Genomic DNA, 22141 nt, shown 5'->3' with positions numbered 1-22141 from the left:
AAGACATAAAAGACATAAACATTAAGAAATAAATTATCTATTATTATATACAAAGCTTTGATGAATGGAATGATTATTGGAGTATTAATTAATTATTGCTTATTAATAATAATAATAATTTAAAAATAAATAAATTCAATCTTTTTTATAATATATAAGCCAATGACTACTAATAATAAGACATAAACATTAAGAAATAAATTATCTATTATTATATACAAAGCTTTGATGAATGGAATGATTATTGGAGTATTAATTTTATCTGTTAATTATTGCTTTATACGATTATTAGTATATAATTATCTCTTGTAGCTTCTGTCTTTTCAAAGGGATAAAATTATTCAGGATGGTGTAATTGTTTTTCACACAGCTGAAAATATTATTGTATTTTCTGTCTTTCAGACACTTGTGTGGTACAAGAGTGAGAGTAGAGATGTCCTCTGGAAGAAGTCGACGAGGCGGTGGTGGTCGCAGACCTGGTCCTAGATATTCCAGGTAAGGAAACTTGCGCTGTTTCGCAACAATCGCGAACTTTACAGCAAGAAATATGTTAGAACTGTAACAGGAACTGACGAGGCGTCCATCGCCAATGTAGGTATTCGTGATGGAAAAGAACATCTCTCTCTTGCCTCAAAAATAGGGATGCGCTCAGAGAAACAAACACAGGTTTTTTTCTTTTTTTTTTTTTTTCTTTTTTTCTCCAATGAACACTTCCTTGCACATCATTACCACAGACTTGATAGTTTCCCCTTCTGTCTCTGTGTGTAGAAATGCTGATGAACATATTTACATTCCATATTTATATATCGTGTTTCTTTTTCTTTCTCTTTTTCTCTTTGTCTCTCTTGATCGTCGTGTGTCTGGCTAATCTTCTTTTCTGTTCATGATTACAAATTTGCAATTCGAAATAGCCGATAATTCCGATTCAAGTTACGCCATGCGATACGTCTCATAGAGATAATCAGAATTAGATGTCAAGTTTGCATGACAGAATGATGAAAGGTCAACTGGGGATTAGTCAGAGCACGACTGAATCCACACTGCATGTTCGGTAACAAGGAGATATTAAGATACTTAGATACTTTTAATTCCGACGTATTAAGATAGAAGACACTGAGAGAATAAATCGAATTCCTAATTATTCTATTATTTTCAAGGATTCATGAAATGTAACAAATACTAGTAATTTTTATTTAATTTTGTCTATTATTATTGTATTATACACAAATAAGTATGTCCTGTGTTCTTACAATTTGAAAAAATTAAAAATGTTAATGTATTATAAATTCTATCTAATTTAAAAGCCAGTCATAATGATGGAACTAAGTTCAAGCTTTAAATTTATTTTTAAAAACATATAGAAGAATATTATACAGGGTGCCCTAAAGCACCCTTGACAACGCTCGTGAGCAGATAGAGCACAATAAACTGAACAGAAAAGTCCCTGTACCATTTTTTTTGAGTACCATTATTATTGAGTAAAGTCTGGCCAATCAGCGCCGACTTTGAGCCGCACGCCTGGTAGTGTGCGCCGCCGTAGCGACGGAGCGCTCACGCACACTACCAGACGCGCGGCTAAAGGTCGGAGCTGATTGTCTAGACTTTACTCAATAATAACTCCTTTATTAAGCGTTATAGAAAAAAATGTTACAGGACTTTTCTGTTCAGTTTACTATGCTCTATCTGCTCACGATCATTGTCAAGGGTGCTTTGGGACACCCTGTATATGATAAAATATGTTTGTACTTTCTTACAAATTTCATTAAATAATTGTTATCTAAATTTCTAATTGAATCATTTCAATTTTCTAACAACTTTTTGCCTAACTTTTCATGCTGCTAATAAACTATAACGAAAATTTTCTGTTAATGTGAGTATATTAATTATATATATAATAATATTATTACCTCAATATAACTATTCATTTTCTAAAAAATCTCTTACAATCTTTTATCTTAGCACGACGGAAATTGAGATCTCTATTTCGGGTTAGCACTTAGCGCTTATTTTTTCTACTCTTCCTTTCATTATTTCTCTCTTTCTTATTGTAATGTCCTCATGTATATGCTTCAGCAAACAATCGGATTTATGTATGATATATATCTCTCTGTTTTTTTAAACAAATTTATAGGTCCCGGTCGCGCAGTCCCCGTAGGAGATCTCTGGGTCGTTATCCGAGGTAAGATTCTCTCGCTTCTCCTAATCTCCCGCCACTCTGTTGCAAAAAAAGGTCCGCCTCGCTTTTTTTTTCTTCTTCCTCTGTCCTTCTTATTATAAAATTAACCGCAGTTTTTAGGAGCTACTAAGCCAAATGAAAATCTCTCAATACATGAGACCATTACCGGCAAATACTTGGCAGACATACATCAGTTTTTTTAAATCTTTTGTAGATCTTGGTCACGAAGCCCACAAAAATTGCCGATTAGCCGCTATTCAAGGTAATTGATTCTTTTTCTCACGCTGCTCTACTATTTTTCGTACCTCGCTTTATGAAAGTTTTCAGGATCTATGTGATGGATTTGGCGAGAGAAATCAGATAGTAACCAGTAGGTATACATATTCCGCAAGCTTGTATTTGTCGTAGCATATACATGTTTATACATATGTCTATTGCATGCATTATCTATATCACTAAAGGACTTTGGATACAGAAAGACGTTAATCGAAAAGGACGAACAATCGTGCTTTTATCACTTTTCATCGCACACGCATTGCAGTATGGATTTTGATTCGAGTATAATTAATGATTTATTAGTATCTACACAATTTATTAATTTGTTTTATTAAAGTCGCAGTTTTACTCAATAAAAGAATCGATATATGCTCGATGCGTCGCGACGAGAACGTGATGTATACGGAGACGATATATAGATCCGAGTTGATTAGCATGAAATACAGAGAGTTACTCCTTTTTTTTTCGTATGCATTCGAGTGGGCAGCCTAAGATAAAGGAGAAGGCAAAAATCAATCGGTGATAACGGCTAATGGCGAGAATTTATATGTAATTTCGTTTTCGATTCGTTAAGTTTTTTTTTGACAGTGATAAAAGTTTGGAAAAAAAAAAGAAAAATACGCGATATAGTGGCCAGGAGTATGATAACGTTGATGATTATATTGCTAAAACTGACGTTTGCAGATTCTACCAGCATCAGCTCCTAGCTCTGTTCGTCTCCCCGCCACTACTACTGCTACTTCTACTACTACTACTACTACAGCCACCGTGAAAAAGCGTATTCGTACGCGAAAAACAAAATTTTCAATCTCGCAATCGTCGTCAATTGAACAAAAAAAATATATAGATATGCCCGCCTGCCCACTAACTTCCCAACCAACCAAGTCACCATCAGTCACCACCAAGTCACCAAGTATAGGAAGCTGCCCATACGTCGTATGTCACGTCACGTCGTCCGTCGAGGTTCTGCGTTGTGGTGTTGCGACGCGCATATAGTACACAACAGCGCAACAACCGAAACAACAGTTTCCGTGCTGCCGGAGTGCCGTCAATACCGAGAATGCCATCTTTTGTTGCTGTCTGCCCGTTCGACATCGTTGCATCGCTAAAACAAATCGTCTTGAATCGAAACAAAACCGTTCGTCGCTCTACTACGAGATTCTCCCATTCGATAACCACTACTATTATTACTACTACTCTTCCACCACTACCACCAACCGATCACCGGATGTTGGTGCGATTCACCTTCTTCGACTCTTCGTGTCAGCTTTAGCCCGGGGGGCGGTAATATGCATCGAGTTAAACGTCAAAAAAATCCGCCATCGTGAGAAAAACATCACCACCGGCCGCCATCATCTTAAACGAATCCATTGCACTGTACCAAAAAGAATGATCTTTCATACAGTAATTCTATCGGCGCGTTTCTTCATTTGACTGCGAACGACTGTCTTCTCGACTGTTCGTCGTTTCAATACCGACGTTTCTGTTTCATCACTGCTACTACTAGTATTACCGCTACTGTTACTACTGCTACTACTCCTACACGTCGACCATCAATTAGGGACATATGTTTAGCGACGATGACAACTGAGCGCGCGAAAATTGCAGCCGAGAGATCTTCTCGACCTTCGACTCTTTGAGAACGAACTCACAAAAAGCGAAATGATCACTTACTACACACCATCCCACCACCACCCACCAACCAATCAACCACTACTACATGTTCACAATTGTCTGGTATTTCACCGATTTTCAAAGATTTTTTATCTCTATCTCTATCTATTTCTACTTTTTGTTTTTGTTTGTTTTTTTTCTTCTTTTTTCACAATTATATACTATTAGATTTATTCAGATACAGTGTTTTTAATTTATTGTTGTAATTATTAATAATAATTTCGATGATAAGTTCTACCTCATTCGAAAAAAGAATTGATGCCGTTATCGGCTAAATAAATAAAACTTTTGATTTGTTCTTAATAGAATTTTTATAAATAAATATTTAGTTGAATCAGAAAATTTTCAGTTGACGTATGTAATATAAATTATAAATATAAAGCGATATATATTAAGAGATGTCACATTTAGTGATGAAAGATTTAACTTGATTATTAAATTTAATCTTCTACTTTCTTTGATTGGTTTCACATTCAATTTAGTGACCTGCCATTTTATATTAATTCATTAATTGTGTCTAACTATATATAATTTTTATATATCACTTTCTAGATAAAATAGAAATTAGATAATTCTAATTCTCTTGCAGTTGTCTTGCGATGATTTTTCATATCTGTGTTCTATTACGCCGCTTCGTTCCGTTTCGAACAGATTATATGATACTATATATAATTTTCAACAAATTTCAATCGCTTTTTAACTAAAGCGATAAGTAAGCAATCATTAATATTTTATAATATATTATTTATTGTTTATGTAGTGATTATTACATGGCAATTCGCGCAGTTCGTAATGGGGCGAAGAAGCGGATTCTAACAATCTTGCCTCCTACTTCAAGAAAACTATATCTAAACTGTCTTTAATCTTTTAGGTCGAGGTCTCGCAGCCCACGCAGGAGATCATTGACACGAAGCCGCAGCCGAGATCGCCGTTCGCGTTCGGATTCCCGCGACAGACGGTATTAATATATTAATTTAAAAAAAGAGAAAAAAAATTATTTTTCCAAAATACAAACAAAGGAAAGAAAACGAGAATCAGTAAAAAAAAAATTAATGCATCAATAAAGAGAAATTGCAATGAATGCGTCGTAATTTCTCTTTACTGATGTTATGGCATGATAAACCTACGTCCGAGGAGACGAAGGCTTTGAAATTGACATGATAGATAGATAGAAAAAAAAATCTTGCCATTGTCCGATACGGCGAGAGTTCCGCGTTTGCGTGATCAAAATTCATTTTTTTCTAAGCTTTGTATTCTTTATCTAATTACAGTTAGATGCTAAAAGGTCGAGGGAGAGGGAGAGAGAAAGGAACGGATCGATTTTATGTGCCGGACGGAAGATAGAAAGAAAGATAAGAGATCGAGCGAGAGACAATTTTGTATGTACATACATAATGAAAATTGTTAATTATACATATGGACACACACACGCTCACGTTCGGAATAACAAATGACACGATAAAAAACAAAACAAGAGACATTCAACGAGTTTTGTGAATTACACGAGTTTAGTGTATAAACTGTATTCTTTTCATAAGTTTCACTATTATATATGTAGCTCATAAATACATAGATGAATCATACTATTGCTTTTGTGGCACACCTACGCATACATACATCTATGTACATAACATCATGACAACTGCATACATCTGATTGATTGATTAATTGTCTCAAAGTATGCTATTTACAAAATAAATCTGATCATTACTTTTGTGAAATTTGTGATGATTATTATTAATATTTATCGGTTATATGGTGAAAATATGAGAAGGAAACAATTTATTTTTGACATATTGATCATTTTGTATTTTATTTTTGGAATTTAAGATACGACACAAATAAACGTGAAGATAATGAAATACAAATTGCAATGCTTTTCTTTATATATTGTGAACATGACTCTTCTTTTTTCATTGGCAATGGATATAACATAATCAGTTTCAATGAATAGTACTGTTTAAGCTTTTACATTTCCTTCTTATTTTAAACACTCGAGAAATTAGCGGTGCAACTTCAACGTTCTATGACAAAGTTCTGGACAATGAAAAAAGGAGTTATTTTATATTCTGCAATATCTTTAGGATACTAGGGAAAAAATATAATTTTTGTTTGTAATTTATATTCATGTATATATAAAATAGGATATTCTTGTGCATAGATTTATAACAAAATTAGGAGACACTTAAATTTAATGGCTAATCTTTTTAATTTATTATCTACTCATAAATATTAATTAATCAACATGTATATAAGGAATTAAAAAGTATAAATCTATGCTACAAATCTATTTTTGCCATAATTAATTAATGCATTGAACAAACAAAAAAGCGTTAATATAATTATATAATTAATTAGATTTTTAGTTGGTTTAAATGTTATTAATGTCAAATTCGTTTATTATATATGTGGGTGAGACTTGCAACGTATCTAGATTGTGTTTAAAAATCTACTCGTTGGAGTAGATGTCAAACGCAAATAGATTTTGATGGTCCATAGATACACAAAATACATAGACGAGTCTATTCTGCGATGAGCGGAAGATTTGCGATAAAAGAAGAGGTACCAACAACTTCTGTCCGTCCACCAATTACAAGTATATAGCCAAAAGGAACCAGATAGCAGTTCATATACAATGTCATAGCAACCTCATATCAGCAGTTAATTTTCCGACTATATATTTTACATGTCTATGGCCGCACCGCGTGGGAGAAGGCGGTTAAGGTGGGGTTGGGTTTGGAGATAGGTGGCTCGTTTGATAGTCGCCATTTTGTGGCATTTCTACGCATTCTACGTATATCGTATATCGTGTAGTAAACGAACGTGTGTGTTGTACCAGCAGGTCGTGCTGATCCTTTCAATAGCGACTCTTTCAAGGTATGGATTATTTCAACCAGATCGTCATTCTCGAAGATATTTTTACATTATATTCGTCCGTTCGACGTCAAGGGAAAAGTTGCGGGTGCGAGAAGACCCTGAAAACTTTCCATGGCGTCATTTCGACAACGAAGACGAACGCCTTTTCGTTGTCACGTTCGATAAATAAAATAAGAAAATAGCGGGAAAGAAGGCTGTTGAGAAAAAAGAATTAAATTAATTTTTTTAATTAAAAATGTTGAAAATTTGTGCATATGTATATTTGTGAAAAATTAGATAACTTGTCAAAGAGAAGGAAAGGAGATAAAAAAAGCAATAAAGATTTGAGAAAGATAGCGTACGCGACATGGCGTTGTTACAATTCTCAATTTCGATAATAATTGATGAATCTGAACGCGATTGCGCGGCTTTCGATTGATCGAACAGAATGATAGAATTCCATTTATTGGAAATTTTCCAAGGCGATTAATATCGCGCTTGTTGGTGTATAGCATGCAATAGAGAGAGAGAGAGAGAGAGAGAGAACGGATGCTTCATTATTTGTTAATGAGATATTTTGATTATTCTGGTTACATTTTAATAAACGTGCTAGAGAGCATAAGCTTTAGAATTGTATGTATTTATTAACTTCAATTTTAGCTATCTCAAAGTGCTTGAAAAACATCTACAAATATTTATATATATATATTTGTTGATATAGAAGAGATGATCATGTACAATAAAAGTTAAAAAATAAATTTTAAGCTTTTTTTTTTTTAATTTTAAGACTTCTGGGATGTTCTATTGTTAAAATATCAATAAGGTCAAAATGTGACCTTAAGGCTGTCAATGAAAATATTGATATCATTGTTGAATTATGAATTATTATTTTGATATTCATGAACTTTTTAAAGTTAAATTATATTACATATGTGTGTGTGTAGGTGTGTTATCTTTATGTTTTACTTATACAATATATTACTATGATTAATATAAAATATTAAATATTTTCAAGCAAGGAGTTGAAAGTTTTCAAAAATTTGTCATTCTATATATGATATTACACGTTTATCTAATTTCACCAAAAGTTAACTCTGTAACTTTCTATTGAAAAATATTATTTTATATGGGATCTTGTAATCTTATATTATACTTAAATATATTGTATATACATATATATTGACAATTTATGAATTTTAATATTATGTTGTACTTACTTGGTAATAAATTTGTAGGTAGAAAATGTCGCGCTATCGTGAATGGGATCTATCCTGTAAGGTTTATGTTGGTAATCTGGGTAGTAGTGCTAGCAAACATGAAATAGAGGGTAAGTTCAGTAAGTATGGTCCACTGAGAAATGTGTGGGTAGCCAGAAATCCACCTGGTTTTGCATTTGTGGAATTTGAGGACCCACGAGATGCTGAAGATGCAGTGAGAGGACTAGATGGAATGTAAGTTCAAATATTAATAATTTTTATAGTAAACTCAATCTTTTTATGATAATATATCAATCATTAGCTAGTAATAATGAGATATATAAACACTAAAATAAGCACGAAAATATAAACAATGGGATAAATTTTACAATTATTTATTATCGAAAAAACTCTGATGAATGAAATATAATTATCAAATATTAATTACCTATTTGCCACAAGTATCACTTATAAAATTGCTACATAATTGTCGCTTTTATCTTTTGTTTTTTCAAAGGGATAGAAAAATAATACAGAGCAATAAAATCGCTTTTTACAGCTAATATTTTTTTTCTCCAGACACTTATGTGGCACCAGAGTGCGAGTAGAAATGTCGTCTGGAAGAAGTCGACGAGGCGGTGGTGGTCGCAGACCCGGTCCTAGATATTCCAGGTAAGGAAACTTGTGCTGTTTCGCAACAACCGCGAATTTCACAGCGAGGAAAATGTTAAGAGGTGCGACAGAAATTGTCTAGTAGTCCCTTGTCAATATAGGTATTCATGATGGAGATGAGCATCTCTTTCTTATCTTAAAAGTAGGAGCGCGCTCTTATCAGGGAAACAAAGCACGGTTTTTTTTCCTTTTTTTTCAATGAACATTTTTATGCACATTATCACTACCATATGATTCAATATTTTTCCTTATGTCTCTGTATGTAAGAATGCCGTTAAACATACTTAGCATTACATGTTTATACATCGTATTCGTTTTGTTTCTTTTTCATCTTTTTCTCTCTTTATGTCTTGAACGTCATGTGTCTGGCTAATCTTCCTCCTCGTTTACAATCGCGAGTTCGCAGTTCGAAATAGGCAATAATTTCGATTCAAATATGTTTTGTAATATGTCTTGTAGAAATTACGCCAGGATTAGATATTAAGTCTGCATGAGTGGAAAGTACCAGGGATTAGTCAGAGCATGGCTAAATCTACACTGCATGTTTGTGCGAATAGAGAGATATTGGCACACTAGGACTTAGTTCCGATGTACTAAGATAAAAGATATCGAAGGATAAATCGCGGATTTCTATTTATTCCATCATATTTAAGGATTCATTAAATGTATTAAACATAAGTAATATTAATTTTTTCTACAATTATAATATTACATATCAGAGAAAGAAAGAGAGGGGCGAAGTTTTGTTTTCGCAATGTAAAGAATTTAAATGTTAATTTTAACAAATTTTATGTAACCCGATAACACTCATCGAACAAAGTTCTTGCTCTTTAAATCTAGTCCTAAAAACATAATAGAGAAATATATGATGATAATATGTATTTTCATTTTTTCTTACTATTTAATGAATTTAATGAAATAATTGTTATTTGAATATTTAGTTGAATTATTTTAATTTTCTAATTAGCGACTTTTTTATCGTTGCTAATAAATTACAATGAACTTTTTTTGTTAATGTGTACATATTAATATATATAAAGCACATATTTTTTATATTGCTTTACTACGCCATTTGTAAAAAATATTTTACAATCTTTTATCTTAGCACGACGGAAGTCAAGATAACGATTTCTGCTTCCGATTATCAATTAGCGCTTAATTTTCTCTATCTCTTTCTTCCATTATTCCTCTCTTTCTCATTGTAATGTCCTTAGATATGCATGCCTATATATGTATGCTTCAGTAAATAATCAGATTCACGTATGAAATATGTTTTTTTTTTATTTTTTTTTTTTCATAAATTTTTAGGTCTAGATTGCGCAGTTCTTATAGGAAATCCCTGGATCGTTACCAGAGGTAAGACTTTTCTGCTCCTTTTTTCCTCGTCACCCCATTGCAAGAAGATCCACTTGCTTTCTCTCTCTCTCTCTTTCTCTCTCTCTTTCTCTCTTTGTTTTCCTTGCTGTCAAAGTTCATTACAATTTTCAGGTACTATTTAAAAAAACAAACATCTTAATACGTAAGGCCACCGGCAAAATACTTGGCAGACATACATTAGTTTTTTTTAAATCTTTTGTAGGTCTTTGTCGAGAAGCCCGCGAAGATCGCCGATTAATCGCTACTCCAGGTAATTAATTCTTTTTCTCACGCTGTTTGATTATTTTTCGCATCTCGCTTCGTGAAAGTTTTTAGGATCTATATGATGGATCTGGCGAAAGAAACCAGATGGTAACCAGTAGGTATACATATTTTGCGATTTCATAGTTCGTAGCATACGCATGTCTATATATATGTCTATTGTATGCATTATCTATGTCATTAAAGATATGTAGTCACTATAGTCGCTAAAAACATTTAGAGACACCCGGAAGACGATATTGAAAACGAATTGATGAGCGAATTAATCAATGATTATTAAAAAAAAATTAAGTTTACATTTCATATAACAAGATTTCTATAGAAATTGATTTTCGCTAATTAATTAATTTCATCATCGTTCTTTCTTTAAGTTCTAAACTTATAATTGGAAGGCTAAGAGATGTCTTAGGGAGGGTAGTTGATCGCGTGGTGAATGTTGGACGCCCGAACGGTGGTAAAAAGAAACAAAAACATGTAGTGCTTGATCAACAATAGAGTTTTGGAGGGAGAGGACACAGGACTGTGAACAAATTATGCGATAGTAAATGAAAACGAGGAGGATTTAGAAATTATATAACAGAATAAAATAGAGAAAGAGAGTTAGGATTGAGAATCCCAGGAACGCATGACGTCAGCGCGCGCGATAGTTTTGGGAAAAGCAAAAATGCACTATGCATGTACAGAGTTCAGAGTTTCGTAAATTTGCTGTATCATCATTATCGATTTTACTCTTTAAGTGCTTCGAAAGGAGGGATCTTTTCGGTATCTAAAGTCGAAAAGTATAGCTTTATAAAATTGTATTTGCATTTTCGTTCAAAGACACTATAATGTAATGAGGAAGATTGAAATTGTGAAAGAACAAAATTATTATCTAGTAATATAATAACAGATAATGAATAATATTTTCTTAATGGCAATAGTGCAAAATAATTCATTCCAGATTTCAATTCTTGAATTATAATTTCTGAATGATTGCTTGGTGTTTGATATTTTTTATTAATTGATAATATTTCTTTATGTAATTATAAGAAGATTATATACATATATTGAAAGTTTCTTTCTTAATTACATTGATTCTATTGATCAGTAAATACTTTGAAGTTTTATATTTTTGCGATTGTTATTGTTCTTAGGACTTTGGATACCGAAAAATGTTAATCGAATAAGATGAACACTTGTGCTTTTGTCACTTCTCATCGCACACGCACCGCAGTATGGATAAAGTAGAGAATTATAATATGAGTATAATCAAAATCTAAAAAGCTTATTCATTTGTTTTGTTAAAGTCGATATTATACTTGATAAACAATCGATATATGCTCGATGCGTCGCGACGAGAATGTGGTGTATAACTGAAGCGATATAGATCAATCATATAGATCTGAGTCGATGAGCACGAAGCACAGAGAGGTCCTCTCTTCTTTTTTTCGTATGCATTCGAGTGGGCAGTCTAGGATAAAGGAGAATGCAAAAATCAATCGGTAATAACGGCGAAAGGCGAGCATGTGTATGCAATTTCATTCTCGATTCGTAAAGATTTTTTTTTCTTTTTTTTTTTCCGGAAGTGATAAAAGTTTGAAAAACAAAACAAAAGAAAAATACGCGATATAGTGGCCAGGAGTATGATAATGTTGATGATTATATTGCTAAAACTGACGTTTGCAGATTCTACCAGCGTCAGCTCCTAGCTCTGCTCGTCTCCCCGCCACTACTACTACTGCTACTTCTACTACTACTACTACTACAGCCACCGTGAAAAAGCGTATTCGTACGCGAAAAACAAAATTATCAATCTCGCAATCGTCGCCAATCGAACAAAACTGAACAAAAAATATATATATGCCTGCCTGCCTGCCCACTAACTTCCCAATCAACCAAGTCACCATCAGTCACCACCAAGTCACCGAGTATATAGGAAGCCGTCCGTACGTCTGTCACGTCACGTCACGTCGTCCGTCGAAGTTGTGCGTTGTGGTGTTGCGACACGCACACAGCACACAATGGTGCAACAACCGAAACAACAGTTCGCGTGCTGCCGGAGTACCGTCAGTGCCGAGAAAGCCATCTTTAAAAGAAAAAAAAACGTTGCCTCTTTTGTTGCTGTCCCCCCGTTCGCCGTCGTTGCGCTGCAAAAACAAATCGTCCGTCGTTCTACTACGAGATTCTCCCCTTCGATAACCACAACCACTACTACTACTACTATTACTACTACTACTCTTCCACCACTACCACCATCACCACCACCAACCACCAATCGACCGATCACCGGGTGTTATTGTGATCCACCTTCTTCGACTCTTCGTCTCAGCTTTAGCCCGGGTGGGGGGGCAGTGGTACGCACCGAATTAATTGCCAAAAATATCTGCCACCGTGAGAAAAAAACACAACCCATCGGCTGCCACCATCTTGAACAAATCGATCACGCGATGTAAAAAAAAAAAAATGATTTTCCACACAGTAATTCTATCCATCGGCGCGTCTCTCCATTCGACTGCAAACGACTGTCTTCTCGACTGTTCGTCGTTTCGATACCGACGTTTCTATTTCACCACTGCTACTACTAGTATTACCGCTACTGCTACTACTACTACTGCTACTGCTCCTACTCGTCGACCATCATTTAGGGACGTGTGTTTAGCCACAACGACAACTGAGCGCGCGAGAGTTGCCGCCGAAAGATCTTCTCGAGAGCGAACGCAAAAAAAGCGAAATGATCACCACCTACTACACACCATCCCACCACCACCCACCAACCAACCAACTACCACCAACCACCACTACATGTTCACAGTTGTCTGGTATTTCACCGATTTTCAAAGATTTTTTATCTCTATTTCTCTATCTATTTTTATTTTTTTTGTTTCTGTTTGTTTTTTTCTTATTTTCTGAATTATATACAGTTATTATTTTGGATTTATTGTTGTCGTTTCGGCGAGGAATTCTGCCTATTTCGGTGAAGCATTAATGTCTTTATTAAGGGATGTGAAGCCTTCGAATTATTCTTAATAAATGAAGCTTTTCGAATTATTCTTAATCGAATTTTTATAAATGATAATTAATTTTTAATTGAATCGGAGAATTCCAAGTCGACACACATATACAATAATATAAATATAAAGTGGTATATCTGTTACATCTCTCATATATATATATAGAGAGAAATGTCACATTTACTGATAAAAAATTTAATTTGGTTACGAAAGTTGATCCTTCTACTTTCTTTGATTAATTTCACATTCGATTGGTGAGCCATCATTTTGTATTAATTCATTATTAATCCTGTCTAACTATATAATTTTTATATATCACCCTTTAGGCGAAATAGAAATTAGATAATCCTAATTCTCTTACAGTTGCCTTGATGATTTTTCGTATCTGTGTTTTATCACGCCGCTCCGCTCCGTTTCGAGCAGAGAATTTAACATTATCATTTTTTACAAATTTTAATTGCTTCTAGCGATAAATAAGCACTCATTCTGAAATAGAATTACATTTTACACGGATAACAATACAATGGAAATAATTAAATTAATAATTTACTTAATTTAATTTATTTTAACAATTTAATATCATTTAGAATAAAAGTAACGTAATCAGTGATTAATAAATGAATAATTCTTCCAAGAAAGAACAATACAAAAATAATGATTTATACATAATTACTATTAATATAATTATTGTAAAAATTTATAAATATTGGTGTAGCACAAAAAATAATTTAACAATCAATTATAATTTTATGATTGCTTATTTGTCATTATTTTTAAATAACTATTATATTAATACATTTTTTATTAAATATTAATAAAATAATATTTTTTGTTATAGATACACAACACACACTAAAAATTAATAATGTATAATAAGTATTTATATTCTACAATAACATTAATATATTACTTATTGCGGTTATTGATAGCAATTTGCGAAGCTCGTAATGGAGCGGAGAAGCGGATTCTAATAATCATACCTGCCACCTCAATATAAAAACGATATCTAAACTGTATTTAATCTTTTAGATCGAGGTCTCGCAGTCCCCGCAGGAGATCATTGACTCGGAGCCGCAGCCGCGATCGCCGTTCACGTTCGGACTCCCGCGATAGACGGTATTAATATATTAATCCTGCTAATTAAAAAAAAAAAAAAGAAAGAAAAAATTATTCCCCCCTCCCAATAAACAAAAAATATAAAGGGAAACAAAACGAGAGAACCAGAAAAAATTAATGCGACAGTAAAGAAAAATTTCAACGCTCGAACGCGCCTCCGAGGGGACGAGAGCTTTTGTGTGAAATTGACGTGATTGGATAGATGGATAAAAAAAATCCTGTCATTGTGCGATACGGCAAGAATTTCGCATTCGTGTGATCAAAATTCATCGCAGACAGCAACGTCCTTTCTTGCAATAAGAGCGAAAAGAGAGAAAAAAAAAGACACGAAAAAGTTCAACAAGATTCCTTTTTTTCTAAGTTTTGTATTTTTTATCTAATTACAGTTAGATCCTAAAAGTTCGAGAGAAAAAGAGAGAGAGAGAGAGAGAGAAATGGATCGACCGGACGGAAGACAGAAATAATGATGAGAAATAGAGCGAAAGACAATGTCATAAAAATTGATTGTTAACTACACATACATACACACACGCGCGCTCGCGTTCGGAACTATGAATGATTATGATGAAAATGTGACAAAAAGAATAGTGAAAGATACTGAATGAATTTTGTGAATAACGCGAGTTTAGTATATAAGTCGTATTCTTCTCGTAAGTTTCACTATTATACATGTAGCGTATAAACACATACACACAGCCAAGCTATACTGTTGCACATACATACATTTACGTACATTATATCACGAACAATTACGTATGTCAAATTGATCGATTAATTATGTCTAATTGTGCTATGTATAAAATAAATTCTATCATTACTTTTGTGAGGTTCTTAATTATTATTAATGATTATTGATTATTTAGGGAAAATGCGAGAAGAAAGCGAAAATTTAGTTATATTTGGATCATTTTTTGTATTTAGTTTTTAGAATTTAAGATCGACACAAATAAATTTGTAGATAATAATAAAAATGCAAAATCGCAATGCTAGTAACTTTTCTTTGTATATTGTGAATGCGACTTCTATCTTTTTTCTTTACATCAGGAATAGATATAAAATATATGAGCATATATATATATACACACACATATAATATAATAAATAATGAACAGTACTTTTTTGAGTACGTTTTATGTACCTTTCCCTCTTAAACAATCTAAAAATTATCAGTGCAGATTCAATCTTTTATGGGGCAAAATTTTTAACAATGTAAAAAATAAACTATTTTATATGATAAGATACTTTAAAGGCAATATGTATAATTGTATAGCTTAAAAAAAAATTTTTTTTTTAGTGCTATGCACATTGAAGATAGGAACAAATAATCTTTGAATACAATTTTTTTTAAATTTTCTGCTTTTCATATTAATTGTTCCCCCATTATTAATAAAAAATTAATATAAAATTATTAAACTCACATAATATAGGGAAGTTTAAAATATGAATATTCTATGTAGATTCTTTAGGGCTTCAGGGTGATCAAATATAAGCTGTGTTGCCTAAAGCAAGGGCGCACAATCTGACTCCCTGCTGGCAGACGTGATAATCTCTGATAGGCAACGCTAGAGTTTCGTCTAGCAGCTTCAAAATTTCCAGGTAAGCTTTTAATGCCAGCTCATTTCTGCCCTCTTCAAGATTTGTCGACGCGACTTTGAAAAGTGCGTCCGTATCTTGGAGGGCTCTCAAGCCCTTCAATATGTTCGTACTCTTGCCACATTTCGCGCATCCGATCATGAACTCATTCGTGTCGCTTCTGACCAGCAGCACATTGCCGCAAGACAGTCCGGTTTCGCATTTAAATCTGAAAAAAATTGTACAATATAATGTTAACGTCAATATTATGTTGTTTGCTAGGATAACATGATAATTTTATTAATGATAACTATTGCAATTTTATTTATTTTACCATGTAATTAATATCTGATCATCTTGATAAATACCTTAGTACTGTTGGATCCAATTCTTCTAAAAGCGGCCAGTGTCCCGAGCACGCTTCGCAATTGCAATCGAACCAATATTGCACTCTCAATCTTCTTTTTCGCTCATTTTCGGGCGTGGTTGTGAAGATTGGACCGTAATTTTCAGAGATCTCTTCACCCGCTCTGATTGTACGAGCGGCACGAATAACCATAGTTGTGCCGATAAAGTACCTAATATATAATTAACGTTTCACATTTACAAAATTTAAATCATCTTTTTTATTAAAAATTAGTAATAAAATAATTTTTAAATTAATGAAGAATTAATATATCCTCAATAATAAAAAAATTAGTTTAAGTTAACAATATTTCATATAATTAAAAGAGTTACATATTGATTTATATAAATTATTGATATTTAGAAAAATAATTCAGCTTTTTATAATAACAATATTTTAATGATATGTGGAACATGACGTTAATTATTTACCGTACTACGCCAGGATTGCATGAATGATTTAGCATCGCTACTGTAGGATAAACACCACCGCCTATGAATATACTTTTGGCCTTAGCGAGTGTCTTCTCCCCTTTCGGTCTTACTAGTTCTGAGATCTAGAAAACAAACGATACAGTCAATACTTGTGAGAGAAAATAACGATAATGTAAATTTTATTACAAATTTATATAATAATCTATTTATTATGCAAAATTAATATAAAAATTGCTATAAGATAAATAAAAATAATATTACGATAATAATGAACTACGTCGCACGTACGCACGAAAAATTATAACATTGTATTAAGTTTTCTTACCTCGTGCGAGTTGAATTGCAGCAACTGCAAATTGTGTAACAGCAGCCCCGCGATGAACAATTCCTCGTCGGATAATCTGCTGTCCGCTGTATCGGTGGTTTTTATATTTTCTGGCAAATACTCGCCGGTTCTTAGCAATCTGAGCAGCCAGGCCGCCATATAAGCTCTGTGAAAAATATCCTCTGGCAATCTTTTGTCTTCATGGGTCACTATCAAAAATATAAAAAAATCTCAGTACAAGAAAAAAGATTATCTGCATAAAAAAACTTTGGTACTTGTTTAATTAACAAATAATTTAATTTTATGTGATAATTTAAAATAAGAAAGATGGCAACATTTTCATGTAAACAATTGCATGTATCGAAACGTGACAGGAGTGCTCATTTAATTAAAAAAGTAACTTTTTTTTAAGCTAATTATTTTATAGTTTTGTTCAAGTTACTATATATTTTTATACTTCTATTCTATTAGTCAACCTAAATTGTAGAAGGTCATGTAATCATCCCCTCGATACGGATTCTTCGCGGAGATGTTCAACGCGTTTCCGGAATCCGCGAGCTGTTTTTTCAGCTTCATAATTTCCTCGAAGGATTTCTGCGTGATCGCCCTTAAAGCTAGAAAACATGTCACCGAAGCCTTCGAATGCCACAAGGTCGGCAGCAGCTTGCATTCCCGCAGATGCACTTGGGCATCCGCGTCTCTGCAACGACGACTGCAGTACGCGATGCAGCTGCAAGTGCAACAAGCCGTTGGAATCGGCACGGATATCCTCGCGAAGCACAAGTGGCAATGCGTGAGCCTGAAAGTCGATCATCATTTTAATCCCACAATTTCATGCATTTAAGACGCATATTTCGATCGATGATAAATAAACCTTGATTGAAGAGAAAATAGAAATAGAAGATAAAAAATTAAAAAATAATACAATAAAAAAGTAAAATTTTTATATTTTTCTAATAAAATAGATTCTCATATAATGTAAGACTCCTCGAAAGTTTATGAATCTTTAATACCGTAGAGTTCATATAGCACCCTTAACTGTTGATAATAAATAAATAAAATTATATAATAATAATATAATAAATATAAACAAATAATTAATGAGATAAATCGAGAAATATATAAGGCTAGATTATAGAGTATTTGAACCCACCTGTTCTCCGCCAACAGAAATGCACAATGCGGTCGTTCCACGATTATGATCTCTCCGGGCGCTATTTCCCTGGTTGCCACGGCGTGTCTACCCAAGTCACCTCCGCTGTTCTTGATCTCCACTGCGCTACTGCAAGCGGGATATGGAGGATTCCTTTGCTTCTCAGGGATAAACTTGTCACGATTCTCTTCGGAACGCTGATTGCTGGACGGACTTTGCTTGCCATTAACTCGCGGGAGATCCTTCGGGACGGTATCGTTGAGCCGTTTACCCTTGTCCATCACCGCGAGCATCATTCTGATGTCCGTCTCGAACTTCTGTTTGCGTTCCGATGGTATCCTGGCGTCGTCCAGGGCCTGGAGAGCCCGCCTGAATGCCTCGACAGCTCCGTCATGCTTCTTCAGACCCAACAGACACCTGGCCCGTCGTTCCTCGAGTTTGTAAAAGAGATCTTTTGGATAACCGAGTCGCGAGGCCTCCTCCATGTCCTCTAACGCGTGCTCGTAACGTTTCAAATGGTACAGAGTGGCCGAGCGATTCGCCAGGATGACGCTTAATTCTAAACATTTAGACCTGTGTTCATGATCAATCAAAATAATTACTAAGCAAATTATTATTGATAGAATAACGTTAAACAATTATTATATATTCTGAAAATTTTCAAATAAATTAGGCGATTACAAAGAAACAATGAAGATCTATTTAATAAACATTATAAAATGATACTATTAATTGCGCAAATATATTAGTTTTTTGCCACATATAATTAGATTAAATAATTTTTATTTAATTTTATTAAATTATTTTTGCCATATATAATTGGATTAAATAATATACAGATATTATAATAGACGTTATATGTATATTTACCTGTTGACGGTGCTAAAAGGGCTGCGTTCGAATAAGTCTCCAAGGCTTTTGCGAATTCGCCGCAACCAAAGAGCTTGTTTCCAGTCTCCTTCAGTTGAATAGCACCACTGCTGTCCTTAACCATAGGCCTCTTCACATCCAGGGATAATTGGTGAGCCTCGGGATAGTTTAGGATGAAAGCTACCCTTTCGCCATTCGATTCGAGAGCGGCGAATTTCTTGAAATCCTGTTGATAAATCGCCTTTCGCACAGCCAACAAATTCGAGCGGAAAAATCCGCCTATTTCCGGTTCCAATTCTCTTTCCGACATAATTTTTAAAGTATTTTTTATGTAGTAATTAAAAATTAATGAAGCATTATAATAATTGACGATATTAGTGTTTAGATGATTTTATGATAGTATTAATATATATCTATGTAGTTTTATTTGTATTTTAAATATACGGAATTATGTAATAATCGTTGACTGGAATTATTGATTAAAATATATTCTTTGATATTAATTAGCAGTCAAATTATTTTAGTAATATTGATGTGTATATTTTTAGAATTAATTCCGCGTAATTAAGTTCCGCGTAAATTAATTTCTGAACAAAATCGTTTAACAGAGACGTTGAGCTAATTTTCGTTATCTTTTTCGTACAACGTGAAATTAATTTAATTAATTAATTGGAGAACACATTCGAGTGGCACGTCGCTGCTCGACAGCTCGAAGATACTAAGTTCTGGTGGCGTGTCTAGTTGCAGCGAAGACTATGCACGACTATTTTGGCCTGGGCTATTTTGAGATACTCGGTTTTAATGTAGAAGTGTGTCTGTAATGCCTTCCTGGTTAGTGACACAATGTAAGTTTACCTATGTTCGGATTAGAGTAACTAAATCATCTGTCGCGATCACCTGCTCTTACATTTACAATCCTTGCAGATTTCCAAAGATGTATCATACATATTTTAGAATTAAAATATGAATTAATTAAAATATGAAATAATTTATTATTATTATTATAAAAAGGAACCGAGAGAGAGGAAAAAATTCGCAAACATAAAAACTCATATGCGGATAATATCGATGATAAAAGAGTATATTTGTTAATGTTATCATTCGTATCTGTGCGTTATGAACTAATTAATTCCTAGACTATGCTAAAATATATCATAGATCGATAAAAGATAATTAGTTTAATTTCTCGATATAAACTAACTTAAATACAATATATACAAAATTCTCAGAGTCGGAGGCGATGTACAATCTGGCGAATATAGAATTTACATAATTGGTATAATGACCTTTAATTACGATGAGATTATGCTAATGATTATAGATAAAAAAGCTATCTCTTGTTCTATGCACATTCTAGAGAAAAATACATTTAATTTCTTAAGGTAAAAAGGTAATTTTTCAGAAAAGAAATCGATTCAATATCATACGCATTACTGTATAATAATTATATATATGTGTATCTTAGTCCGTAATATATATAACATGATTAATCTCATTAATAATATAATATTCCAAATTAATATTAATATAATATTAAACTTTATTTGTCGTTTATATTATACACAATACAATTTTATACAATAATGTCGATATATTTTCGATTATGCTTTCCGATTAAATAGCACCAACTAAAAAGATTCTCTAAATACTAAAGATAAAAAACTAGACAATACTATTTAATAGATGACGAGAAGATCTTCATATCTGTAAATACATAAAGATTAATACATTTGAAGAAAATAAAATATTTAAAAATGACACACATAATATATGTGCATGTTGAGAATACATTTACATATTACGGAGCAATTTTGATTCAAATAGTTCCCAGTTTTCTGAACTCTCTGATCTACAGTGAGTCTGATATCTTACTTACGAATATATATAATATACATATATATTTCTTGCAGAATCCTATTCTTTTACAGACAATTTTGTCATATGCAACAAACAAATATAATCAAAAATCACCATCTTTATTAAATTTTTTTCTCTTTATTTACATCTGGGAGACTTCCGATCTAGTTCTTCGGAATTATAAATAGAATCCATCTCTCACGTTTTAGGATCCCGAGGAGTCTCTCAAAAATCGTACGAACCCTCGTCGTCTTCCTTGTTGGCCCTCAGACCCATCCTGTACGCACCGCCGGCCAAACAGCCGCCGATGAGGGGACCCACCCAATAGATCCACACGTTCTGATACTCGTCCTCGACCACGGCCGGACCCAGAGTCCTGGCGGGGTTCATGCTGCTGCCGGTTATGGGAACCGCCGCCATATGGGCCGCCGTGATCGTCAGACCGATCGCCAGCGGGGCCCAGCCCTTCGTGTCGGACCTCTTGGCATCCGTCACAGCGTGCACCACCAGTACCAGTAGGAACGTGATGATGGCCTCCATTACGGTACCCTGGGATACCGACACGCCGTTGCCCAGCATGGTCGCGCCCAGGCCGCCGGTGGCATGTGTCTTGGGTATTATCAGCTGGACGGGGAACGACGCGATTTGATTAGACGGCTCGATGAGATTTTGCGAGGGGGAGAGAAACTTTTAATTGCTCGATATATAATAAATTTCTTAAAAAAAAAAAAAACTAATTAATATTTTACTCTTTGTAATTTTAATATCACAAAAAATACATAGTTAATATTCTGGTATTAAAATTAAATTTACAAAAAATTGAATTAATTAATTTGATTTCTGAGACGTTTACATATAAGACTATAATGGATAAGATAATATTCTCAGTGTGGTTTTAAACCATTTTATTTTTATACTTAAATAATTAAT

The 22141-nt window shown here is 33.6% G+C and overlaps 4 protein-coding genes across 16 annotated transcripts in view; 2 read left to right on the top strand and 2 right to left on the bottom strand.

Annotated features, from left to right (window-relative positions):
• The window catches only part of LOC115242917 (RNA-binding protein 1-like), an 11658-nt gene extending 5664 nt beyond the window's left edge, over positions 1-5994 (top strand). Inside the window, exons 3-6 of one of the 4 annotated variants that reach the window (XM_029819533.1) lie at positions 403-495; positions 2132-2179; positions 4998-5084; positions 5398-5994. In XM_029819533.1, coding sequence (XP_029675393.1) covers positions 403-495; positions 2132-2179; positions 4998-5084; positions 5398-5401 — 232 coding nt within the window. In that variant the 3' untranslated portion in view covers positions 5402-5994. Of the gene's footprint in view, positions 1-402; positions 496-2131; positions 2180-2390; positions 2439-3136; positions 4159-4997; positions 5085-5397 lie in introns of those variants that run through there. The other 3 variants (XM_029819532.1, XM_029819534.1, XM_029819535.1) reach the window with 3 other exon arrangements.
• Positions 5995-6518: 524 nt separating this feature from the next.
• LOC115242916 (RNA-binding protein 1-like) lies at positions 6519-15587 on the top strand. 8 transcript variants are annotated; one of them, XR_003885133.1, is made up of 7 exons: positions 6519-7003; positions 8218-8433; positions 8758-8850; positions 10159-10206; positions 10430-10477; positions 12154-13286; positions 14508-14634. XR_003885133.1 is itself a non-coding variant. In XM_029819527.1 (7 exons), the coding sequence occupies exons 2-7, from the start codon at positions 8225-8227 to the stop codon at positions 14982-14984; spliced, it is 489 nt and encodes a 162-aa protein (XP_029675387.1). In that variant the 5' UTR covers positions 6520-7003; positions 8218-8224; the 3' UTR covers positions 14985-15587. The 8 variants fall into 8 exon arrangements, 5 of the variants coding, with proteins under 5 accessions (XP_029675386.1, XP_029675387.1, XP_029675389.1 ...); XM_029819527.1 differs by lacking the exon at positions 12154-13286 and adding an exon at positions 14981-15587 and having other exon boundaries at positions 6520-7003; positions 14508-14594; XM_029819526.1 differs by lacking the exon at positions 12154-13286.
• Positions 15491-19763, bottom strand: LOC115242913 (SET and MYND domain-containing protein 4-like). Its single transcript, XM_029819523.1, has 7 exons — positions 19355-19763; positions 18485-19043; positions 17808-18130; positions 17332-17540; positions 17004-17128; positions 16535-16744; positions 15491-16395 (listed from the first exon to the last, which is right to left on the bottom strand). The coding sequence occupies exons 1-7, from the start codon at positions 19662-19664 to the stop codon at positions 16074-16076; spliced, it is 2058 nt and encodes a 685-aa protein (XP_029675383.1). The 5' UTR covers positions 19665-19763; the 3' UTR covers positions 15491-16073.
• A 654-nt stretch (positions 19764-20417) lies between these two features.
• The window catches only part of LOC115242873 (aquaporin AQPAn.G-like), a 49811-nt gene continuing 48087 nt past the window's right edge, over positions 20418-22141 (bottom strand). For 2 of the 3 annotated variants that reach the window (XM_029819451.1, XM_029819453.1), the window contains 2 exons: positions 21454-21835; positions 20418-21058 (listed from right to left, as the gene is read on the bottom strand). In XM_029819451.1, the coding sequence (XP_029675311.1) occupies positions 21027-21058; positions 21454-21835 (414 nt within the window). In that variant the 3' untranslated portion in view covers positions 20418-21026. Of the gene's footprint in view, positions 21059-21413; positions 21836-22141 lie in introns of all 3 variants that reach the window. The other variant, XM_029819452.1, reaches the window with a different exon arrangement.

The sequence above is a fragment of the Formica exsecta genome, unplaced genomic scaffold (assembly GCF_003651465.1).
Source record: "Formica exsecta isolate Colony F162 unplaced genomic scaffold, ASM365146v1 scaffold659, whole genome shotgun sequence".
In the NCBI taxonomy this organism is placed as follows: domain Eukaryota; kingdom Metazoa; phylum Arthropoda; class Insecta; order Hymenoptera; family Formicidae; genus Formica; species Formica exsecta.
This window is presented reverse-complemented; position numbering and strand designations above follow the sequence as displayed.

Bases quoted from the DNA above. Each gene is read 5' to 3' on its own strand.
- LOC115242916 (XM_029819526.1), top strand. From the start codon at position 8,225: ATGTCGCGCTATCGTGAATGGGATCTATCCTGTAAGGTTTATGTTGGT. The intron at 8,434-8,757 runs GTAAGTTCAAAT...TTTTTTCTCCAG, and splicing joins GTGAGAGGACTAGATGGAAT to ACACTTATGTGGCACCAGAG. The intron at 10,207-10,429 runs GTAAGACTTTTC...AATCTTTTGTAG, and splicing joins TCCCTGGATCGTTACCAGAG to GTCTTTGTCGAGAAGCCCGC.
- LOC115242913 (XM_029819523.1), bottom strand. From the start codon at position 19,664: ATGTCGGAAAGAGAATTGGAACCGGAAATAGGCGGATTTTTCCGCTCG. The intron at 17,541-17,807 runs GTTGACTAATAG...TATTTTTGATAG, and splicing joins CATGACCTTCTACAATTTAG to TGACCCATGAAGACAAAAGA. The intron at 16,745-17,003 runs GTAAATAATTAA...ATTATATATTAG, and splicing joins TGCAATCCTGGCGTAGTACG to GTACTTTATCGGCACAACTA.